The 23,210-nt window shown below is 40.0% G+C and overlaps 1 protein-coding gene and 1 long non-coding RNA gene across 22 annotated transcripts in view; one reads left to right on the top strand and one right to left on the bottom strand.

Moving 5' to 3' along the window:
• The window catches only part of MSI2 (musashi RNA binding protein 2), a 453,994-nt gene that overhangs the window by 59,229 nt on the left and 371,555 nt on the right, over nt 1-23,210 (bottom strand). For 8 of the 21 annotated variants that reach the window (XM_039328150.1, XM_039328151.1, XM_039328157.1 and 5 more), the window contains exons 6-8: nt 22,527-22,601; nt 10,890-10,928; nt 1,007-1,030 (exon numbers count right to left, since the gene is read on the bottom strand). In XM_039328150.1, coding sequence (XP_039184084.1) covers nt 1,007-1,030; nt 10,890-10,928; nt 22,527-22,601 — 138 coding nt within the window. The remainder of the gene's footprint in view (nt 1-1,006; nt 1,031-10,889; nt 10,929-22,526; nt 22,602-23,210) is intronic. The other 13 variants (XM_039328159.1, XM_039328168.1, XM_039328161.1 and 10 more) reach the window with 3 other exon arrangements.
• Nucleotides 4-14,171, top strand: LOC120301234. Its single transcript, XR_005554843.1, has 2 exons — nt 4-605; nt 13,960-14,171. It is a non-coding gene; the product is annotated as an uncharacterized LOC120301234 (long non-coding RNA).

Genomic DNA, 23,210 nt, shown 5'->3' with positions numbered 1-23,210 from the left:
GGGAGAAAAATAAAGAGTGTAAGAGGAAAGAGGCAACAGAAAGCCGGTATAATAATGGCTGCAACATAAAAGGTTGGCGTGTGTAGCCTATTGGTGTGGGTACATTTGATTCATGTTTGAGTTTCCAGAGAGCTGAGTTTTGGGACTTCTTAAGAGTCAAAGCATTTCAGAGGATATACATCTCTGCAAAGGAGGCCGATTGCTACCAAATATACATTAGCCTACAAGAGAAGAGGCGCTTTCAGAATTTCAGTGTTTTGTTTCCTTTTTATTTCTTGTTATGGACAAAAACAATAGAGGCCTGATCAATTTGGCTGCAGAGACGAGAGGCTGATGGAAACATTTTGTGACCTAGATCAAATTTTGTCACAGGATGCTGGCAACATTTGTGACGTTCAAAAAGGCCGAGCTGGAAGAGACCCCCCCCCCAACTTCTTCATATGAATCTGCCAGCCAACCCCCCAGATTACTGCCTTCTTCCTTTTCCTCAGGTTACCAAATCCCTCCTTCCTTTTCACTTTGCTATTTCTGAAAGTCATCAAGAAGGCTAGCAAAGAGGAAAAAGGTGGAGGCGGCACCAGGAAGAAAAAGGCTGGAAGAGACAGGTGGGCAATATTTTTTTCTGATTAGATTCTAAAAAATAAAAAAAAAATCTTTTGTTTTCCTAATTTCTTCTGAAAGAATTCAGGTAACATAACCTGAGACATGCTTCAGAGACTTTAACTCATCTCAGATTTTGATTACCAGTTTGGGTTGTAAAGACAAGAAAAAGGGGACAGTCACAGACGGTGAATAAACTGTTATTTGTCATGTAAATAACTGCAGGCCGAAAGGTGAAAAAATAAAAGAGAAAATAGAAAAACAGAGAGCCAAAGAACTAAAAGTGCTCTAATTCTAGATCTACTCCCATAGCTACGTATATTGCTACCAGAAAAAAATGCACAGAGATTAACAGGCTTTAAAGTATTTCTAAACTACTGAAAAAGGTCAATTAAGAGAGACATACTTGCATTTAAATATGGTAATAGGGCTGTTGGGGAAAAAAAATTTCTATGTAAATAAATACAGGACTACCTCTAGCTAACCTGAGATGTTATCTATCACCATCTCATAGAACACTGGTTTAAAGATAGCAAACCCCATCTTATGAAATACAGATTTAAAATGACATTTGTTTCAATAATAGCAGCAACTCATTTTGGAGTTTGGAAGGATTGGATTGGAAACAGAAACTAAATGTAGGATTTAAATTCAGAATTAGGCATATTGTACTTTATATGGGCTATATAACAAATACCAATGGCCACAAATACAGGTTTGGCAGCATAGAGAGGATTTTTTTTACTGTAATATTTGTTTTGTTGCCACCTAAGAACCATTTGGAATTCTGCATCCCAGCTGCTAAGATCGGTGGACATCCCAAATATTTTCAGCATGTCATTTCTGTTATAAAATTCTGGCAATTGCAACTTCCACAAATCTGAAAGGCTCTACATAGGAAAAAGGCTGTTTTATCCCAGTTCTCACTACATTTTTTTTTATGATATTACACATGGCATCTGGACAAGATATCATCATGAGCAATAGAATAAAGATACTTCCTAGGCTATATATTTTATCAAATTTATTTGCTGCCCATCTTGTGGTTCAAGGCATTCAAGGTATACTGAAAGGCAGAGCTTTTAATCTTGTTAATTAAAACAAGCACTGATTTTTTTCGAAACTGAATGATGGCAAGATTTTGGAAAGATTTTGCCAGGTTCCACTGGGGATCACTTCTACTAGTTCTAGAGCAGTGGTTCTCAACCTTTCTAATGCTGCGACCCCATAATACAGTTCCCCATGTTGTGGTGACCCCCAACCACTTATACATCACCGGGTGCCAGGTGCGTGGCCAAAGAAAAGGGGGGAAAAATGGCGGACAGCCTTGTTTGGAGACCCCCGTGAAATGGTCGTTCGACCCCAAATGGGGTCCCGACCCACAGGTTGAGAACCACTGTTCTAGAGGCTGCAATATTATTTGGAATGAAACTGGAGCACAGGAATGCTGCAAAGTGTATTTTGCAGAGTTATACTGGAAAAATGGCATCATATTGAAGAATGGAATTGGAATGGATGCTGTCCAAGAATAAAAATATAAAATCATAAATTCTGTGTGAATGTTGAGTTGCAGGGCTGCAGAGTAACTGGAGAAATCTTAAGGGATGATTTCTTTATGGCTGGGCAAATTATTTAAAGTATGTGTGAAGGCTGCACATGTGCCTAATCATTAATATTATTAGTGTCATTAATTTTCATATTTTTTCCTTTCAGAAAAAGAAAGCTAATAAGAATGAATTTTTAAAAAAAAAAACCTGAAGGGGATTTTACTGAGAAGTTGTTTAGCAGAATTCTGATTGCAGTGTAGATGAGCAGGCAATGGAAAAGCAGAGTGACTTTTATGTCAAGCATGACGTATGCAAACCAGGCATTTGCTTTTCAGCAAGTCATTGAGAAATACGTGAATGTGAGAAATAATGTTTACCATGCATTTGTGGATAGGCAGATAGTGTTTGATGAAGTGAATAGGCTTGAATGGTTTTGTGCAAATTGAAGGCTGACTGCTGAATATGATGAGTTGTATATGATGGAAATAAAGTATGCAAGGGAATAAAATGAGTCCTTAGTGAATGGTTCAACATTGTGCATGAAGTAAGACAAGGATGTATAATATCTCTTTGGTGGCTTAATATATTTAGGGGTTTATAAAGGAGAATTGTTAAAGTATGACATAAAAATTATACTTAGTCCTGTCTCACCTACATTTTGAAATGTGATCCTCAACAGGACATTTAAAGATGGAAAAAATGTTGCACATTCTTGTTTACAGCTTTTATCTTCTCACAGTCATGAGTGTGCCCTTCAGAAAATCATGGTTCCCATCTAGATATCTCATTTACAAATTCTGCAGAATTGCCCAGAAATTGCAATCTTTAAAGAAGGATAAAATCTTCTACAGCACAGGATCTTATTCTAAGAATAAAAGAATCTAACTGAAACTGCCAGAGATACAGTTCGGGGATTATGCTTTAAAATTTGTGCTGTTGATCCATTCCAGCTGTTTGCCTCCAGGAATGAGAAGAACACCTGCAGGCCATCCTCAGGATGACTTTGGAAGTTTCTTTTTATCACAACAGGTTTTATGACCCTCATTTTAAGGAAGACATGCTTCAAAGTATGCCTAGATTTGCTTGCCCTCTTTTTGTGTACTAGGCTTTACAGGAAAAAAATACTGAGTCTGATTCATGACACATTCCCTAATCCAGTGATGGCGAACCTTTTAGAGACCGAGTGCCCAAATTGCAACCCAAAACCAACTTATGTGCCAGGGCTGCATCAGGGTTGTGGTCCCCTCGGGGGGGGGGCATGGGGGCGTGGCCCACTGGATGGGCATGGCTGTGGTATTCACGGCAAACTGGGTGGGCATGGCTGGGATGGGCATGGCCACCTCAATGTTGCTCATAGGGAGGAAACCTGTGGGGGCTGGGCAGGGTTAAGGGAGATACAGGGGGTCTCTGGTGGGTGGGGCAGTGGGCAGGAGATCCAGCATAGATGGTGGGAGGCACGCAATCCTAGCTGGGACTGGGGGGCCATGGCGCCGATGGGGATCTGGCTTTCCCTGCTCGGGGTGGCCTTTGGCTTGCTGGGTGTGGGCGTGCTCTACCACCTCTACTCGAGCTTGCTAGCTGGCCGCTTCACCTTTGTGCCTGGTGGGGCTGCTGCTCTGCGCAGCGGCTGCGGCCTAATGGACCTGCGCAAGCTGCTGGCAGTGGTGGCATGCATGCCCACAGAGAGGGCTCTGAGTGCTGCCTCTGGCACGCGTGCCATAGGTTCGTCACCACTGCCCTAATCCAACAGATGAAGGGATGAAGCCACTTTGTCTTGCCTCCATAATTAACTATGGTGTTCTTTCCCAAATCAATTTAAATGTAACATCCAGGAGTTGGTTTCTATCCCACTAAATGTTTCAGAAATCACCTGCAAACTCAAAACAGTTATCACAAACATCTTTATCTAGTACCAAGTTCTACTCAAGCCAAATTCAACAGAACCCAACCAATCCCACCCCGACCCCATCATCCATAAGGCACAGCTTCTTGCATGCAAGAGATTCGGAACGGGAGGAAGTCAGCTGGCCTTGAGGAGAGATTATGACAGATATTTTTACAAATGCACTGCCCATACTTGGGGGAAATATTTTTCTGCCTCTCTCACAATCCTAAAACATGGAGCCACCAGATAAAATTGATAATGCCACAACAAGTATGATGAGCATGCCTCAGCTCCAATGAAGGTCTCCTTGTGGCCAAGCTTTTGCAATTTTTTTTTCTCTTGATATTAACGTGCCTATAACACAACTTTAAAATTTCAAGCCCTGGACAAACATCAAAGATGTAATCAAGATCATGTTTTTGTCCTAATCACACAGACAGAAGGGGCAATATCTATCTAATTTTATTTGCAGATATAAATGTGATAAGTGCCTGAAGTTTCCCCTAGGTGGCTGCTTCTTGAATGTATCTGAGATATTCAGCATGAGTCGTTCCCACTGTCAGCATTTGGCTGGGAAGAGGCGGATCAGATTGTTAGAAGGCAGTGCCCCACTTCCCTTTGGCATGCTCTTTTCGCTGGTAGAAAAATGGACTGCCAGTTCTATGCATTCCAAGCATTTCCATGTTTATTTCTAGCTTAGCCTTTTAAAAGACGAGAGGTACAACAAAATGCCACAGTTCAGAATGTTTTTTTTGTGGCAATTGAAAATTTAAAAATGGATACCAACTTAATCTCTGCATTAGCCAATTGTTGAAACACTCCTGCTCCATCAAAAGGCTCCTTCAAGCTCTTTTGGCTCACGCATCTAACGTCTAGAGAGAAAAAAAATGCATTTAGAAATCCAAAAGTGAATTCTGGCATTCCAATTAATGGATATTTTACAATTAATGTTTTGAATGGGATCCAGGGCTGCCCGAGAAAGCCCACAGGATTTCATGCTGCCTTTATTGATCAGCAAAAGCTAAAGCCCACACTGAGAGTTCAATTTTTCAGATATTTTTTCTCTCGCTTCTTGCATCAATAGGCTTTCTAACTACTCAAGCTGCTACAATGAGAAGTCTACATCTAGTTTTGATAATAATGCTCTAAGTCCCAATTTAGTGAGTAGCTGTCTATGAGCGTGTATCTTCCCCAAAGTATTAACAACAGTTTGAAAGGAGTAAAAGAAAGTGGAGAAATGGGGTTATTTATTTAACATTTGTTTAGATTAATTCAGTTCTATGACATTATATAGATGCTATCATCTACCTTCTATTGAAGTTAAATGAGTCTTTCATCTGAGCTAGCCAGTTCCATTCTCTACTTGAGCTATTTGATTAATTAATCAGTGGAACAACCTGCCTCCAGAAACAGTAAATGCTCCAACACTAGAAGTTTTTAAAATGCCCAAAATTGTGTAGGGTTTCCTGCCTGAGCAGGGGGTTGGACTAGATGACCTCCAAGGTCCTTTCCAACTTTACTACTACTACTACTACTACTACTACTACTACTACTACTACTACTACTACTACTACTACTACTATTATCTTTTAGCTACTGTTGATGGGGACTGAATTTGTGAACTGCTATGTACAAAGCAGATGCTCTGCTCCAAGGGATGATCTTCAACTGAATGAAGTCTAGCTTGATTTTTCAGTCAAAATATCAGTTTAAATGAATGGCTTTTGTAAACAAATCCTATCTAGACATGTTGTGGCTTTGGCTATCCCATTTTCTTTTGCATTCTAACATGAATTATCAATCTTTTACTAACTGGTGTCAGTCAAACTGATTGAATTTTTAGGCTTAAAATTTCATTAGAAGCATGACTACCCACTTTTAAATTCGACTGATTTTACTGTTGGAACACATACAATTCTTTCACACAGAATAACTATGGTCACACAACATAAAGTTCCCAACCGCCATACTTCCTGCCTTTTTGGTTCTTAGTCTTTATTTAAACTTTAATTTTAATCATTCTATATTATCTTCTTTATCTTTTTACCATTTTGTAAGCTGCCCAGAGTTGCTACAATGGTAAAATGGACAGCACATACATTTAATAAATAAAATAATTGATTTGCTTAAACTAGCAATGATCAAGTTTCTTTCTGCTAAGAGCCATATTCCTTCAGAAGCACTGTCATAAGTAAAAGGCCATTCTGACTTCTTTTTCTGGCAATCTTTTTCTCCTTCTCTCCTTTCTGATCCATGCCAGAGAAAAGAAAGGCTGTTTTTGACAAGATCCTAAACCTACTGCTTTCAAAAACCTCTGAAATTAGGGTGAGGGCCATACGTGATCTGATGGCAATAGACTGATTATCTCACTTTAAACATGACTAGTATCAAGGGCACAAGCTAAAAAAATTTTTTTGGGGGGGAGGTCAAATGTGATTTTTCTATGAAATGGGAATGGTAAGTCAAAGCAAAGAGTCAAGATGTTTTAATTTATAATTTGCTTTAAATTCAAATTAATTTTGTTTTTAAAATTACCACTGTTCAGCAAATTTGCAAGGAAAAACATCAATAATGCTAAGCTGCAAAAATAAAAAGCAACTGTATGGTGTGTTAAAACTGAGCAGATAATCCATTCAATGGCATTGTCTTAATTAAAAATGCCCTCTGGAACAGTTCCATTTTAACTTGCTTCTGAAGATCTAACAAGATCAAAGCAAACAATCTCCTGCACAATAACATAAGAGAGAAGCAGTTCCTCTTAAACTCAGTGTTTATACTTTCCTGGTAACAGGGGATTACCATCAGTTCTTCCTGGGTTATTTCTATCAGATAGATGATTCTGTTTTAAAGAAGCAATCCTCCAGATACCTCAGCACTAAATTATAGTAGGTTTTATAGGTTAAAACCATGGTTTAAATTGCATCCATAAACCTATTAGCAGCCAATGAGTAGCTCACCACAGAGAATTAATATGTTAATGGATCTAGTGCTAATTAGCATACAAGATCCTGCATTGATCCTGAATGGTCTTCTAAGCCCCCCCCTCCCACCTCCTTCCTGCCTTCCTAGCAAAACCTTATGAGGCACTACAGAAAACAAGAGATATTGTCTCCCAGTCAGCAAACACAGGAAAGGTCTGTGGTGTTATATTATTATGAATCATTTACTTTAAAAAAACCTTGTCTATTGATTTACAATGCTTGGGTAAACACAACATACCTTGCTGGCTTTTTTTTCTCTTCCAAAACAGTAATTTGCAGTTATAACTTCTCTGGATGCTATATTAAAACTGCCATTTCAAGAGTTGAAATGAAGAGCCATGTCAGAGCTTAGTGATATATATACTTCCAATAGAAGTGACCTACAGCCAAAGAGGTATTACATGGGCTGTAATTGTGGTTTTAATACATGGAGTCCAAGCCTCTTCCATTCTAAATATCACTTACTGAAACTGGTAACTGATCCCAGACTCCAGAAAGAAAACCTCTGATCCATTGTAACTCCCTCCACCCTTTTCAAATTGCTGAAAGAAGAATTACAATGGAAGAATATAAAAATGTACATGAACATATGAAGCCTTCCTTGTGGGATACTGCTGGCTCTAGAGCAGGGGTCTTCAAACTTAGCCCTTTTATGACTGGTGGACTTCAACTCCCAGAATTCCTCAGCCACGCTGGCTGAGGAATTCTGGGAGTTGAAGTCCACCAGTCATAAAAGGGCCAAGTTTGAAGACCCCTGCTCTAGAGAATGTTTATATGGCCTTCTTTTTGGCCGCCAGCGGTAGCCATATAGCATCTTAATGTTCAAAGCTCATTACTTAAAAGAGACCCAGTACTGCCTTCCTTAGCTAACCACAAAGCTAGCAGAGCTTCATATCTAGTTGTCCATTTATCCCATTCTGCAGTGCAAATTTAACACTATACCAGGCTTGTTCTGTGAAAACAGAAGCTGCCTTTTTAAAAGCCTTGCCTTTAACCCTTGGAAGTCTAACCTGACTTGAAAAATCTAGAATTAAAATGATCAATTGTTTACCCAGCAAATCAACAATAACAGAGAACATTCAAGAGATGCGCTTTTATGAAGCTTCAAATGTTCTGTAGGAGAGCATCACTTCAGTCCATCGTCTACAAACCAGGAGCAAGAATACACTATGGTGTCTTCTGGAAGTTTCACAACCTCAGCGCCATGCCAAAATGGTCCTGTTCCCAGTCACAATCCCAGAAAAAATTAAAGGTCTTGAAGGAAGGATCCTGACAACCCTGACCTTTAATAGGTAACTGAGCCCAAACTATACTCAGACACAGCAATTTCCTGTGAGTCAAGAAGCCATATATTATTCTGCAGTTATAATGATAGTTTCATTTTATCATTCATCTGCTTGTGAGACAAACTAAAAGTCAATTGTGTTGGTGGAGTGGCGGTGGCTGTGCAACATTTATGTTACCATATTTCCTAGACCCTCTTGAGTAAACCTTGGAGAACTGCATGCTAGGCACAGTTCCTAAATATTGTTCTAAGCCTGAATGGTTATGGTTTGAAGACATTCTCCTCTCCAGAAAAAAAGTTGTCATTGCATATTACTGAAATTTGTAAAAGGCACTGCTGGTTATTTCTTGACCTGAGCACCCAACAGCAAAGGTGGACTCCCAAAGGACCTAGGACAGCGGTTCTCAACCTGTGGGTCGCGACCCCATTTGGGGTCGAATGACCATTTCACGGGGGTCACCAAACAACGTGATCTGCCATTTTTTTCTCAGCCGGCGCATGGGGGCAGCACCGCGCACGTGTTGCGCACAGGGGGTGGCGCATGGGGCCGCCGCGCATGCGTGCCACGCAGGGGCTGCTGCCGCGCATGCGTGCCATGCAGGGGGCAGCGCATGGGGGCGGCGCCGCGCGTGCGCGCCGCCTGCTTATGACCGGGGTCGCCGATCTAAAAAGATTGAGAACCACTGACCTAGGAGATAAACCTGAATCTTCAGAAAAGCAAATCTGTCTAACTAAGGAAATACACATAGCATGAATAAAATCATAGTGTAATTTATCACTGATCATACTTTATGATTAACCAAATGTGTTTCATCAGTGATTTAAGGTAACTGTTTAGAACCCCTCCTTCACTAAGACACATTGAAAAGGCAGAGCTTGATATGGCTAAAGTTGGCCTCTTTTAGATGTGTTGACTTATGGGTCACATTGGGCAGAAATTCTGGAAACTGCAGCCCAGCACATCTTAACAACATGGTCTGGCAAAGGCTGATGCAAATGTTAACTATCGTTAGAATCAAGATGGAAATTTTGATTATATTCTGTTTATTGCAGAATACAATTTTGGTTCCACTGTGGCCACAGCAAAAATGAACACTGCACTATCGGTAATCCTCGAGTTACAACTATTTGCTCAATGATCGTTCAAAGTTATGGCAGCATTGAAGAGATGGTACTTAAGTTTGGTCCTCTAAATTACAGCCATTACACCACACCCATGATCACATCATCAAAATTCAAGGGCTTGGCAGCCTGCCCACACTTATGACTGAAAGAGCACTTGAACCTCCCATCTACCGATCTCTCTCCCCATCTCTGTCCTTTTGGCTAACCTGCACAGTGACACTCCTTGGAGGCAGTGGCAGCAGTGGGACTGAAACAGAGGCTCAAGGTCTTTAGCAATTCCAGTCAGCTGCCATGACACATGAGCTTCTACTTCTGCCTCTGTGCCAAGAAGGGCCGCCTCAAGTTGCTCCAGCCACCCCTGCCCTCTGCATTCTGCTCCTGTCATTCTGCCAGCCCTGTGTTCTACTGGCCTTGCCACTCTGCTGTCCCCAGTTGGCACCATCTTCCTCTGACTGCTGATGAGGCATGCCCAGCCTGTCCCTCAATGAGGCAGCTGCTGCCTTTATCGGGCCTTCTTGCGGAGGGCGCTTGTCCTGTTCTCTAAATAGCATAGGCTATTCTCACAATGCTTTGGAAGACTTCTGAGGTCTTTTCAAACCTTATGGGAAAGTGACACACACCATGCTCCAAATCACATGGGCTGTTCTCACAAGGACCTGCACTGTTTGGAGGGCAGAATGAACTGCGTCAGGAAGATGGCGGGACTTGGCCAGCAGCTACCCTGAATAGGGCCAGGCTGGGCCCGCCTCATCAATAATGGGAGGAAGATTGCAAAGATCAGCTGGAGGCAATAGGGCAGCAGGGTCAATGAGCATAAGGTGGCATAGCCAGCAAGGCCAGCAGGGGTGATGGAGTACAAGGTGGCAAAAAGGGCAGAGAGGTGGTATGGGAGAAGACAGATGGCTGTGTGGAGAAGAGGAGACCGTCCTTTACCTTAACCAAGGTTCTGGGCTGGGAGGGGCTTGGATGGAGGTGGATCTCTGCCTAACAACCAATGGGATTCACTTAATGACAGCAACAGGGAGAGCTGGAACTGCCATTGCTAAACAATGCAGTCATGTGACATCACATTTTACGTTGCTTAACAATGGAAATTCTGCTTCCAATTACCATTGTAACTGGAGAACTGACAGTATATATTATTAGTACATCATTTTGTAGCACATAGCTTATGTATTTGCTCAGTTCCCATTGAAACAAACATACACAAACAGAGGGATGTCCAGAACATTCCTACATTAGTACCCTCCAGATGTGTTGGTCTCCAGTTGTGCTGATCAACAACACCACAAATTCCCCTGTTCCTGAGAATTGTAATCCAACATATCTGGAGAGCAGGAAATTGGAAAGGGTGTTCTACAGAAATTATTTAAAAGCACTACAAGAGGTATCCAGAGTTGCATCAAGAAAAGAATAGAATTCTACTAAAAAAGTGCAGTTTAAAAACTTAATTGTAAGAAACTTGCCTGGATAACTGGGTTTGATTGAAGATCCCACGGAAAGCACTAAAAATCCACAGAACCAGATACAGGCATTATTGGGCAGTATAAGAAGCTATAAACTGATTTATAAAAATAAAAAAGCATGACTAAGTTCCATCCATTTTTCTCCTCCTTTCTCTAATGTTCTCTCAAAAAACAACAATGTAGATTTACCCTGTATTTAAAATGCTAAGTAGATGTAGATAAATAAGGATAACCTACCTTGGAAATGTTAAAAGAATGCTACTGCATTCACTTCAAAATATATATATATATACAGAAAAAAACATCAACCTTTGGCCAAAAGAGTTTTGACAGCAGCACGTATTTCCTTTTGTCATTCAATTCTGCTTTAGTTCATTTGTTAAATTATTAAAATGTATTTCACCTGCTTAGGTAATTAGCATGTTATGGGCTCAGTAGTGCAGGTAATATGAAGTCATTATTAAGAAAAAATGATATTGTATTCCAGCCACAGGTGCTGGTAGGCCCTTAAGGCAAAGACAAGGGATCAGAAAAGATTCTGCGAAACCTGGTTTGCTTCTGTATAAATTCTGAGCCCTCCCCTATTGTCATTTTACTATCCCCTTAGTAAAACAGCCCACTGGAGTTCACCTGGAGAGGTGCATGAAGTTCAGACAGGGCAGGACAATTAAAAGGATGGGGAATAAGTATAGAAGAGGCAGCATATTTAACATTAACTGCCTTTAGCATTGGTTGCTTTTTTTCCTACTAAGCAACTGGGGTAAAACATCTGCCAACTTGCTTCCCTAGCACCCAAAATCAGAGCACTAGTGAGGCTTGGAATATCTCTGCCCTCACCCACCCTTAACTAATTATGTCTCAGGCCCAGGCACTATAGGCATTGGCTGCACCTTCTCTGGCACGATATAAAGCTATGGGCCAGGTGCAGAATTGAAAGCTTTAGATTCATTTTCTGCCCTTGCTCTGCAGCACAGAATATGAGAGCTTCTTCATCCTGGTGCTTTTCAAATCTGCTAGGCTACTATTCCCAGAATTCCTTGTTCGACACATATCAGCCTATGATCACTCATTGATTCTAATTCATTTTACTAATATAAGTCATTTGGGCTCTGCCGTCAAAAATGGATTATTAAATACTGCTTTCCTCTTTTGTGTTTCTATTCCCTGGGTATAGGACTATTGCATTAAACCAGTGGTTCTCAACCTTTTTAATGCCGCGACCCCCAACCAGTCGTAAGTCGAGGACTACTCAACTGGTGCAGCACCGTTTGCAGAATGGGACTTTTGGCGGGCTCAGCAGGGCAGAGACAGCCTGGACAATTCCTATTGGCTTTTGAAAGCCAATAGAATTAGACTCTATTCAAGAGAGTCTATTCTATTGGCTTTCAAAAGCCAATAGAATAAAAGGGAGTAGCACAGCTAAGGAAAAGGGGAAAAAATGGCGGACTGCGTTGTTTGGCGACCCCCGTGAAATGGTCGTTCGACCCCAGATGGAGTCCCGACCCACAGGTTGAGAACCACTGCATTAAACAATGTTGTTTCAGTGAATAATATTTTTTTTTTTAAAAAAACCCTTCTAAATGGCTGATCTTGCCCTTTTTTCAATTGGCCTGATCCATACAAATTCTTAGAAAACAAATTATTATTTTAAAAAAAGCCTTTAATGACTTCTAAGTTAAGCTTGACTCCTGGGAATATGACTACATCCATGTATTGCAATGGTAAATAAATGACCTGCTATTACTTTAAACTGTGGGATGTTAGGGTTTTTTTTCAACTTTATAGTACAGCTGTCAGCACTCTAAGCAATCCAATCCTGCTTAATTTTTCTCAAGATTAGTTAAATACAACTAAGTGTTATTACTGGTGATAAAAGATTATGGAAGAGCAGTATTATATGCCAGTCTTGTGTTGGGGAAGTCTTTCTTTTTACTATCCTTTGTTACCACCATTAAAACCCTTTTAGGATTTATAAATCAGTCTCTAAAGGAACATAACTGGAGAGAATATAGGGAAGGTATAGGTCAGGGGTAGGCAACCTTGGCTCTTTTGTGACTTGTGAACTTCAACTCCCAGAATTCCTGAGCCAGCTTGGCTCCCAGGAATTCTGGGAGTTGAAGTCCACGAGTCATAAAAGAGCCAAGGTTGCCAACCCTTTATAGGTTAAGAAAGGGTCATGTTTACTTATTTCTTCTAATTATCTAGAAGATCAGTTAGCATTATATTATCCTGGTTCTAACATTATTCTGAAACTGTCTCTCTGGCAGAGACAGAGGCTTTCAAGTTTGGTCTCTGAGCCTCCTCCAGGCCTGTTCTTCTGAATGCACTTCCCTTTTTATCTGGTTCCCTCTTCCTGGTAAACTCTCATCTGGAAAGGGTAGGCCATCTTTGATGATAGGCCAGTTTGGTCTAATGGTGAAGGCACCAGCCTAGAAAGCAGGATACCATGACACCGCTTTAGCCACAAAAGCTAGCTGAGATGAACATCTAGATCAGTGGTGGAGAACCTATGGTATGCATACCAGAGGTGGCACTCAGAGCCCTCTCTGTGGGCACACGTGCTGTTGCCCCAGCCCCGCCTCCCATGCGGCCCCCTCCTCACCAAAGCCCCCTCAGAGGAGAGTTGCCCCCAGGTGCGGAGCAGCGCAGCCAAGGACATGGCAGCTGGGCAGCAGGGACAATACTCTGCCCTCCTGCCCCATTGCGCGACAATGCTGTGGGACGCGGGTGGAGGGCGTGGCCATGGTGCTGCAGGGCCGCCTGGGCAATCTGGGTGGCTCTGTGGGCGGACAGGGCAGAGTAGGGGGCGGAGTAGGTGGGTGGGTGGGGCAGTTTTGGGGCACTCGGTCTCTAAAAGGTTCGCCATCACTGATCTAGATCTAAGAAAGGGTGGCTAGAGACAGGAAGCAGATCGGAAAGGACTTTACATTCTTTGCTGGCTGATTTTTGAATCCCAACTGAAGAAATGTTGTATAATACCTCCTGTATTTGAACCCACTGAGCCAATTCAGGGGCATTACTCAAAAATCAAAATTTGGGGTCAGTTCTAACATTTTTTTTCTAACTGCAGCTGGTATAAAGACCGAAGGAATGGCTTTGAAGGACAGGACAAAAAGCCTGCTACCAAGACAATGGCCAAATCAACAGTCCTGGCCAAGAAATTAATTTACGAAGATTTCGGAGAAGTAAGTCCTTCCCTAGCTCACGTGAGGAGAGGGGAAACACATTCAGACTTGCAAGAGTCTGTCACTACAGCAATTACAATAAAAATCCTGTATGTCACTGTTTATTTAGTCTGGTTTACCTTATACAACTAACCTTGGGGATGACTAAAATATTTCTGACATTTAGCTGATTGATGACCAAAATAAAGAGACTTGGCTTGATTTTTAGCAGCATTTCATTATTCCCTTTTTGAATGACCATTGGAAAAATGAGCTAATTCTAAGCATGACAGAAATTACTTAATGAGGAACAGAGGTGACACCATTTTAAACACTTCAAATAAACATTAATGGCGCTCAAATTTTGCAATTCAAAATGTTATTTTATGGGTTATTTTAACCTTATTAAACATATTTTATGAACAAATGATATAAAAAGATTATTATTACATTTTATTGTAAGTTATTAACAGATTATTAACACTTGGTGCTAACTAGGCACATAACTAATCAATTGAGGGTAAAGAATAGCTACTTTATTATCACTTTTTATTTCAGGACAATCCTTTATAATATGAGCATTTAATAATGCCTCGTTTATAGTTACAGGAAGTTTCCTATCAGTTTTGCCTGGCAGTTTTAAACCAAATCCTTATAAAACCTTTATTATCTCCAGTTCCTGGCATTTAGGAGAAAAACTAATGGCACATTTACACAAGAAAACCATTTAAAAATAACCAGGGGCTAAAATAGGACAAAGTTTTCAGAATTGTTCAGTTCTCACCTGAAATTTCTCACCCTGAGCTCTGATACCATTAGCTAGCTAATACTCAAGATTCTTTAATCTAATGTAAATGGCTATATGGAGCATCCACTTAACAAAAGGTCTTGAATCCTGACCCTTTAGCATCGCTTGGGCTGTATATCTTTTCATTTCAATGACTATGAAATCCCAACTTCAATTTTTGGCATCTCTTGGTAGGCCTGGGAAAGATCCCTGCCTGAAAATTTGGGGAGATGATTCCACTTAACCACTGGATGTATCAGACTATGATTCCCAGAATTCGCAGTCAGCTGCAACACAATACAATATATTATATAGTGGATTTTTTCATGTATCCCTGTGTCAAAGTGGAAGAAGATTTGGGTCCAAATTCATTCAGGAAAAAACTAGGCTACTTGAATATCTATAACTGAATTTAATGAAAAGATTATGGGTTTTCCATCTCTCAAAGGTTTAAAAAAATTTAAAGTTTGTCCAGCCTCTTAAAAATCACTCTTCGAGGACAGCTTAACCAGTTTCCCTGGATACTGTGGTGGGTTGGATTCTTTATAATTACTTCAATGAATTATAACCCCAATTACACCTTTAAGGTATTATTACTTACACGCAAAAGGTAATTTCTGGAAGAAGAATCCTTAATGTAGTTTACATTTCAAGTCATGAAACCGTAAGTGAAAACAATTCACCACAAATTACTAGTGAAAACAGGCAAAACATTCATAGGTCCAACCTGGGCAATCGCAGGTGGGGAAATGTGTGTTGAGATGGAAATGCTGCTTTTCTTGTGTGCTTATGTCATAATGCTACTGATTACCATGTAAAGGGCAGAGTCTGTGTTGTGACATCACAATAATCAGTTCATCATTTCAGCACCACTGACTTTTATAGGATTTGTGGGCGCCTCCCACCGCAAAAATAATAGCATTAAAATGATTGTTTCATGAGTTTCAATACTTTTTAAAATTTTTACAGAGAAACAGGGAATAGCAAATAATATATGTACTATTTTGTAATGATCAGTTGTTTCCAATTAATCATGATATCTATTACATATCATCAAAAATACTAAATTTTAGAATTTATTTATGCTATGCCTAAAATTATAAATAAAATCCTTCATCTGATGTTCCAATTCTATGCCTATTTGCCTGTTTTTTTATGTAAAGGCTATGGAAATAAATATTTATCAAAAGACATGAAAATAATTTCATTTGGTTCCTGGGAAAAAAAGACTGGGACATTTAAAGAACCTGCTGGATCAGTACACTGCTCCAACAAGGGTACATACTTCCAGAAAGGAGTTCCTGAAGGAACTTTCAAACCATGAGATCATTTTTGAAATTCATTTTGACTCCGATAAAAAAAATTAAAGTTCATGGGCCTGGGGGGATTGTGCCTATTGGGTAAGCCAATCTTGGTGGCAGGAAGGGAGGATAGGAAAATTCATGATTTTGCTACTTTTTAAGCCCTAAGCCTAATCTGATGACAGAATATATGTATCAGGTCCTTCTTGTCTTATAGAGAGATGTGTGAAGGACCAGAGAACAGATGAAAAATAAAGTTTCCCTTGAGCCAAGCTAAATCCCTGTGAATACATGGACGCTTCTTTCTTAAATAGCCAAGAGCCCTATTATCATACAATATTGCGAAGATCAGGACCTTGTGCCTTATCTGTATAATTGTAATATAGTTCCACCACTCAGCCCTCTTCAGAAGGCTGAAACTCTCACTAGTCATGCTACTTCATTAAAGTGAAGGAGAATAGAAATAAAAAGTATAAACTTTCTTAAACTGAAATTTGAGATGAATAACAGAAGAGGGCCTTGTTTCCTGCTTTGCTAACTCTACTTGTTAGCTCTACAAGGTAAGATCAATTCACAAAATGGACATCACAGGATGACTAGAGCTATACTTTACCGAGATATGTGGTAGAAACAGAATCTTGTAAGTCTGCCCATCAGGGAGTTGGGGCAGTCAGTCTGAATATCTTTCTAATACTTTCCCATCCATCTCCCCCCCCCCAGCACACTTTTTTTGTACCTATTGTCCGTTCACTTTCTGAATGCCTTCTCTCAGATCATCTCCATGGCTCCCCACAAGTCTTCACAAAAACCTAGAATGCTACATGGGGGAACGCTGTCCTAAGTCACCAGTAAAAGGAACCCTCTTCAAAATTTGATCGGTTCTGTACTCCCAGAAAAGACCAAGCTTGACATCAGTGACTAGCTGTTGTTCGCAAAAAATTTAGCAAACATAGCCTGGCGAGGGAAATCATAAAAGAAGCCCAAATGACAACAGCTTTTAAAACAAAACAAAAAAACAAAAAAAAAACCACCACCATCCCTACTTCCCAAATATTGAAAAGACACATAATGGAACAGCTGGATCGTGGTATTGTTTCACCTGAGAGAAGTAAATAACACATTTCCATACAGTACCCAGTGGCATTTTATTTGCCTACAAAGCAAATGAGCGAAAGGGGAATGTCCTCTACGGAACGAAAGGAGTTAGCCAAGGCTGCCTCTATTTAAATTTCAAAACAATAGCAAAAATGGGGCTTTTGCAAAGGGAAGGAAATGGCAGAATATGTCACTATTTTAATATACGGGAGGTTATTATTTCCTTGGGGAAATCTGGTTGAGCCATCCTATTTTAGCCCAGAACCATACTATATTTAGGACATGTAACACATCTGTGCTATAATGGGAACTGACATGAGGCCTGTGCTGTAATGAAGGCTTCTGACACACAGTAATGAGGGTTAAGGAAAGCCACATCCTAATCAATTCTGAGCTTAGGTTTATAGATAGAAAGGTATAACCCGGCAATCATTCTTTCTGAGTAACCCCAATTTACTTCTCCGGGGCTTGGATTGATCAGATCCAAGCTGGATTGGATTCAGACGGTCCTTTCATCATTCCTCTTTGTCCTAACATCTGTCAACAGATGGGTCTATGGCTATCAGTTTGGAGCTGTTGCACGGCCCCCCACTGCAGCTGACCCATGACCAAGAAAAATCCTCCTTGGCCAAGAGGCTGAAGATATCAGGAAACCAGAAAAGCGCCTGATATGCATAGATCCACTTACATATTGATAGAAAAACCTTGGGTGTGTTTTACTCCAGCTCTGCTCATTCTCTGCCTACCATCTGCTTTGTTCAGTGGAAGACCAATTTGGGGTGGAGGGGGGCACTCTAGGGGAGAATGAGCCTGTAGCATTTTCCCCACCTCTAAGCTGGCTGTTCACTCCTCCTGGTCTGTTTTGCACTAAAAATGGAGATTTCCCTTGGCATGTAGTAACCCCATATAGTATAATTGTTTTTTAGAAGTTTGCAGCTGCACACAAGGGGTCAGGAGCCAAAGGTTATTGCCTTAGAAGAATAAATAATATGAAGTCTCTTGAAAGAGAGACCTGTGGTAGTATAAAACCTCTGTGTAAACCCAAGGAAAAAGGGATGGTGGCAGAATCTCACTGTTTGCTACTAAAACCTATTCTAGTTGTTGTTTTACCGCTTAGAAACTTCCCAGTTATTTTGTTTGGCTGGACTCTTTTTTTTCTGATTATTTATTTATCAATTTATTTGCCACCCATTTTGCCTCAATAGGAGCAAGCGGCATGCATAAACCAAGCAATGGATCGGCCATGTTAATTGACACAAAATACCAATTTCTAACTGGCCTTCATAGGGTTTCTTCAGTATGTGCTTCAATTTCACAATCCATGCTCTACTGCAACCAAGCCACCAGCTGAGGCTTACAACCAGAGTAACTACACAATGGAAATCATATTGATTTTATTAATACATGCTTGGGGTTTCAATGTTGAAAAAAGGAGAGAACCTTAGTGATATTGTTGCGCTTCTACTGTTTTAAAATATGCCACTGTTTCAAGATAACACCAAAATCCTGGCTAGAAAACAAGTAAACATCTCCAACCATGCTGCTGCTTACCGATCTGACTACATTTGTCATCAAAACAAGTCAACAAAGCTGTAATGTAACACAATTCTATTGCACTTATATTTATGTTTAGACGTACAAGGATTGGTTAAGATCATGATGTTTTCTATCTGACCAAAGTATAGGTAGTCCTTGCTTAACGACCAGTTGTTTAGTGATCATTTGAAGTTATGACAGATCTCCCCAGAATTATTTAAGATTCAGTTCCAGAGTTCTGATGGCTGAGCCCCCCTCCCAGTCACGTGATTACATTTTGGGCGCTTGGCACAAAACACCCATTGAAGAAAACATGCTTGTTTAATGACAACTGTGTTAGCTTAATAATCCCTGCAAAAAAAAAAGATAATAAAATTGGATGCGGTTACATGCAAGCCACTTAATGACCGGCACAATTTATAATCATAATTCTGGGATCCATTATGGTCATAAGTTGAGGGATTCTTGCAAGCCTATATCTTGGTATCTAGATAGATATGTGAAGTTTGCTAGTGCCAGGCAGGGTGGACAGTTATCCATACTTGCATGCATGCAGGAGTGTAATTTGTTGGTTTTAAACAAATACTCCGGATACACCTGAAGATAAATTATGGCTGGTCAATGCTGATTTTCTCAAATGTCTCAGAGAATTAGAATGAGATGAAAATATGCTCATTGGACCAACTTGGAGTAGACTGAGAGAACGTAGCTATTCAATCCCTCCTCCCAATTCGCTAGGAAAATGCAAAAATCTTGATCTCAGTTTTATCATGGTATGTAGGTATGCTAGAAAAGTATGTCTGTATCCAAGGAAGTTAAATTGCTGATCCACTGTTTGATTTTTGACCACAGTATGGCTCAAATGAGTATTTATTCTCAGCAAAACAAATCTGGGATTCCATCTGGAGATCAAGAGAGAAAAGCATCTAGGAGTTCACAGCAAAACAAAACAAATGATTACATATATTAATTCATTTTCTTCTAAAAAGCATTTTAAAAATGCTTTTTAAAAAGCATTCAGAGTTGAAATACATGTGTTATGTTACGTTTAGTTTCATCCTAGTTAGCAAGATTTGTCCCTAATGTCCAGTTCAAAATTTGTCCGGGAAGGTTAATGACTGGCAAAGCAATTTCCAAGGCGAAACAAAATTGTTTAATTTTTTCCAGTTAATTTAATTAGAACCAGCTCCCTATCTTTATAATCATTAGGCTAATTTTTTTTATTGACTGTGCTCCAATCTGAGTTTGGCAATCCAAAATGGGCTAAAATATTTAAATAAACAAATAACCAGTTAATTTACAGCTGTGATAGGTCTGTCTTGGAGAGGGATATATAATTTAGACCACCACTGGGTAGTGAAGAGGTTGTGAAGATATTTTTCAACTTAATATTTCAAGCATCAGACTCATATTCCTAATAATCTTTAAGAAAATAAACTGTTGATGAAGAAGACCTTAGATTGCATACATTCCACCAGTCTTATCGTAGAGAAAACAGGAGGTTGGTCAGAAATAAATGTCAAGACTCCCTTTGAAGAAAGACCTGTACTTGCTGTTTTAAAATGTGAATTAACGAAATGTATTGAATCTCCAAAATGGTTCAGCAGAAGGGCAGATATATCTCATTTCCGTCCCTGTCTAAAATATATATACATATGAATGCTGACATTCAGACGATGGTCCCATTCTAAGCACTGATCGTAGTATAGGGAACAACATGATGCCCCAAAGAACAGCCACTCTCTTCTCTTTTAAATCAAAGTGGGCCAGGTAACTGAAAGAAGTGTCAACTCAACATAGGACAGTGAGAAAAAGGCTATAGGAATTATTAACTCTTGTCCCTATATTAACGGTTGGTAGGAAAGGCCAACCTATGTAGCCTCTCTGATCTGTCAACTTTCAGAACTAGCAATCTAGAATCCAAAATGTTCAAAAGTGAGAGGGGATGAATACCTCCCTTCAGGGCCACTTTTTGCAGATAAAAACTGCCCTCCCACTGCCCCTTGTTAGCAGACAGGTCTCTAGTCACAGATTGAGCTCTCCATGTTTCAGCAAGCAAAGGAATGAAAAGGATAGCAATGCTTAAAACATTTGTGAATGTGTCCATTCTCTTTCAATTGGTTGAATCCTTTTCAGAACCTGGCAAAGGCCTTCTCTGAAAGAATAAACTAGACGTCTGTGAAATATTCTCCTCAAATTTTATAGAATTCATGAAGGATTCACCTGACAAACTGGTATATTTGTTACTCCATGTGTGGATTTGAGACCATGTGAGAGTATGGGTAATCTTAACTCAACCTTCTCTAACCTAGCACCCTCCAAATATGTTTGAATGCAATTCCCATAATCACCAATGGCTGGGGGAAGGCTGATGTTGATATCTTTAAAATGGCACTTCCCTGGCTCCTAGTATTTTTGCTGTAAGGACCAATATTATTTTCTGTTCATCTTTTTCTCTCTCCTTCTCATTCCCGATCGTATATGGATCTAAGTGTTTTACAATTCAAACAGCATCACAAAATAACATCATCCAATAATTATATTAAACTAGAGAGCTTAATTAATATTAACTGCCTACCTAAATAGAATGCTTTGCAAAGGCATTTAAAAAGGCCAATTTTCAGAGCCTGCCTAACTCAAACAGGGGAAGAATTTCATATCCTCTGCCCTGCCACAAAGAAAGCTTCTTGATCTTTGTTTAAAATGAAGACAATTGATCTCAGATTTCTTAACTAACCTGAGCAAGGTGTTTCCCTCGTCATTTCTTTTATTCATAACTACAGTTTGCAGGACAAGATGGCTTAAACTCACACCAATGCTATGCATTAATACATTTTAATATGTGACATGTACTAGCATTTTAATTAATAAAATGCTGCCACCTTTTTCTAGCTATGGTTTGCAGAGAGTCACTGCCCCCTACTACCGTAAAGAGCAAATCCACCCAATTGAAACTGGCCCCCATGGCCTTCCCAGAACCTTGAGCTGAGATGAGAACCCACATGCAAGGACCACCCTCTGAACTGTTCTTGGCATCTCCTTTTTAAGCTTGAAGGGCTGCTGGTTTCAATGGTTGCCTGTTGATAATGGCAGAGCTGGAGCAGAAGAGGATGCTCATTATTGTCAGGAGGAGATGCCTAAGAGCCAGCTAGCCAAACATTTCAAAACCTCAGGAGTTCTCCAAGTGATGACTACCAACAGTAAACTTAAAGGGAATAGAGAGACTAAATGCAGGAGATTTGACAGCTGTACAAAACAGACTCAAAGGGAAGGAGAAATAAATAAGGGAAAAGTATTGTATTGATGTCTGATCTCTCGCCAATGTGCTGGAGAGTTTGTTGCCTAATAGCATACATGGACTCAGTGCAGGAAATATACAACTTGACAGTGGCTATGCTTCCCGTTGAGCCAGTGGTTGTTGTTGTTGTTTAAAAAGAATGCTGTTTTCCAATAGCCAGTAGCAATTAAGAAGCAAGATATATTTCTCTTCCTCCATTCTCAATAGAAAAGGGTATCGGAAAGAAAGCTTTTTATACCTTACCTAAGAATGCACAGGGCTTACCTCACAATTTAAAAAAAAAAATGTTTTCTTACTCATCACAGTTTTATAGGAAAGTTCTAAGCAGGGACATCCCACCCACCCCCACCCCTAAAGTGTCACATGATTCAAAGGAGTTTGTTCCCAAGGACGATGAGTTCAGAATGGGCTACATTAACTTACTTTTGTCGTTATATGCATTAAAGTTTCACATACCTGGAAATTGATAACTGTAACTGGGGGCAAATCCAGGATATCCTCGGCCATAGGTTGCAACAAAATTTGGGTAACCTTGAATAGATAAGTGTTTGAGAAAGAGGAATTAACCAATTAATTTAAACCCAGATTCCTATTTCACATGCAAATAATTACACCAAAGACAGAGAAGAAATTTGATTTTTGTGCAAAGCATTAGAAGGTTTTTCCTGTGTGCGTCACATCAATGCTGATTAAATGTTAAGTACAGTACAATGATCTCACAAGAAAGTCTAAACAGGCGTATCTGGTGCAAACCACAAAGATGAATGTGACATCATTGGGAAGACCCCATGGTCCAAATATTATTACAGATGAAATAGGGTACTAACATGTTTAATGCAACTTTCATTTCATTTCATTTCCCCCTGAGCATAGAAAAATAACCAGAGATCTAGCAATTAGTATCATTTCTTGATCACTTCCTCCTTCCTCTCCTTTCCTGCTATTCATAATTAAAATGCACCCCAGTAACTCAAAGCCAAGAACTCTGCCTACTTTTCTCTGCTGGGAAGAGTAAATGCCAAGCACTGAAGGATAAGCATATAACACAGGTTTGCTTTGACATTTGGAGAGCTTACAACAAATGTACTTTGCTTCAGAACTATTGACAGTTTGAGATTAAGGTACTAGTGATGCTTCATC

The sequence above is a fragment of the Crotalus tigris genome, unplaced genomic scaffold, assembly GCF_016545835.1.
Source record: "Crotalus tigris isolate CLP2741 ecotype Arizona unplaced genomic scaffold, ASM1654583v1 scf7180000024371.1489680, whole genome shotgun sequence".
NCBI lineage: Eukaryota > Metazoa > Chordata > Lepidosauria > Squamata > Viperidae > Crotalus > Crotalus tigris.
Note: the sequence above shows the minus strand (reverse complement) of the source record. Positions and strands in the feature narration are given on the sequence as shown.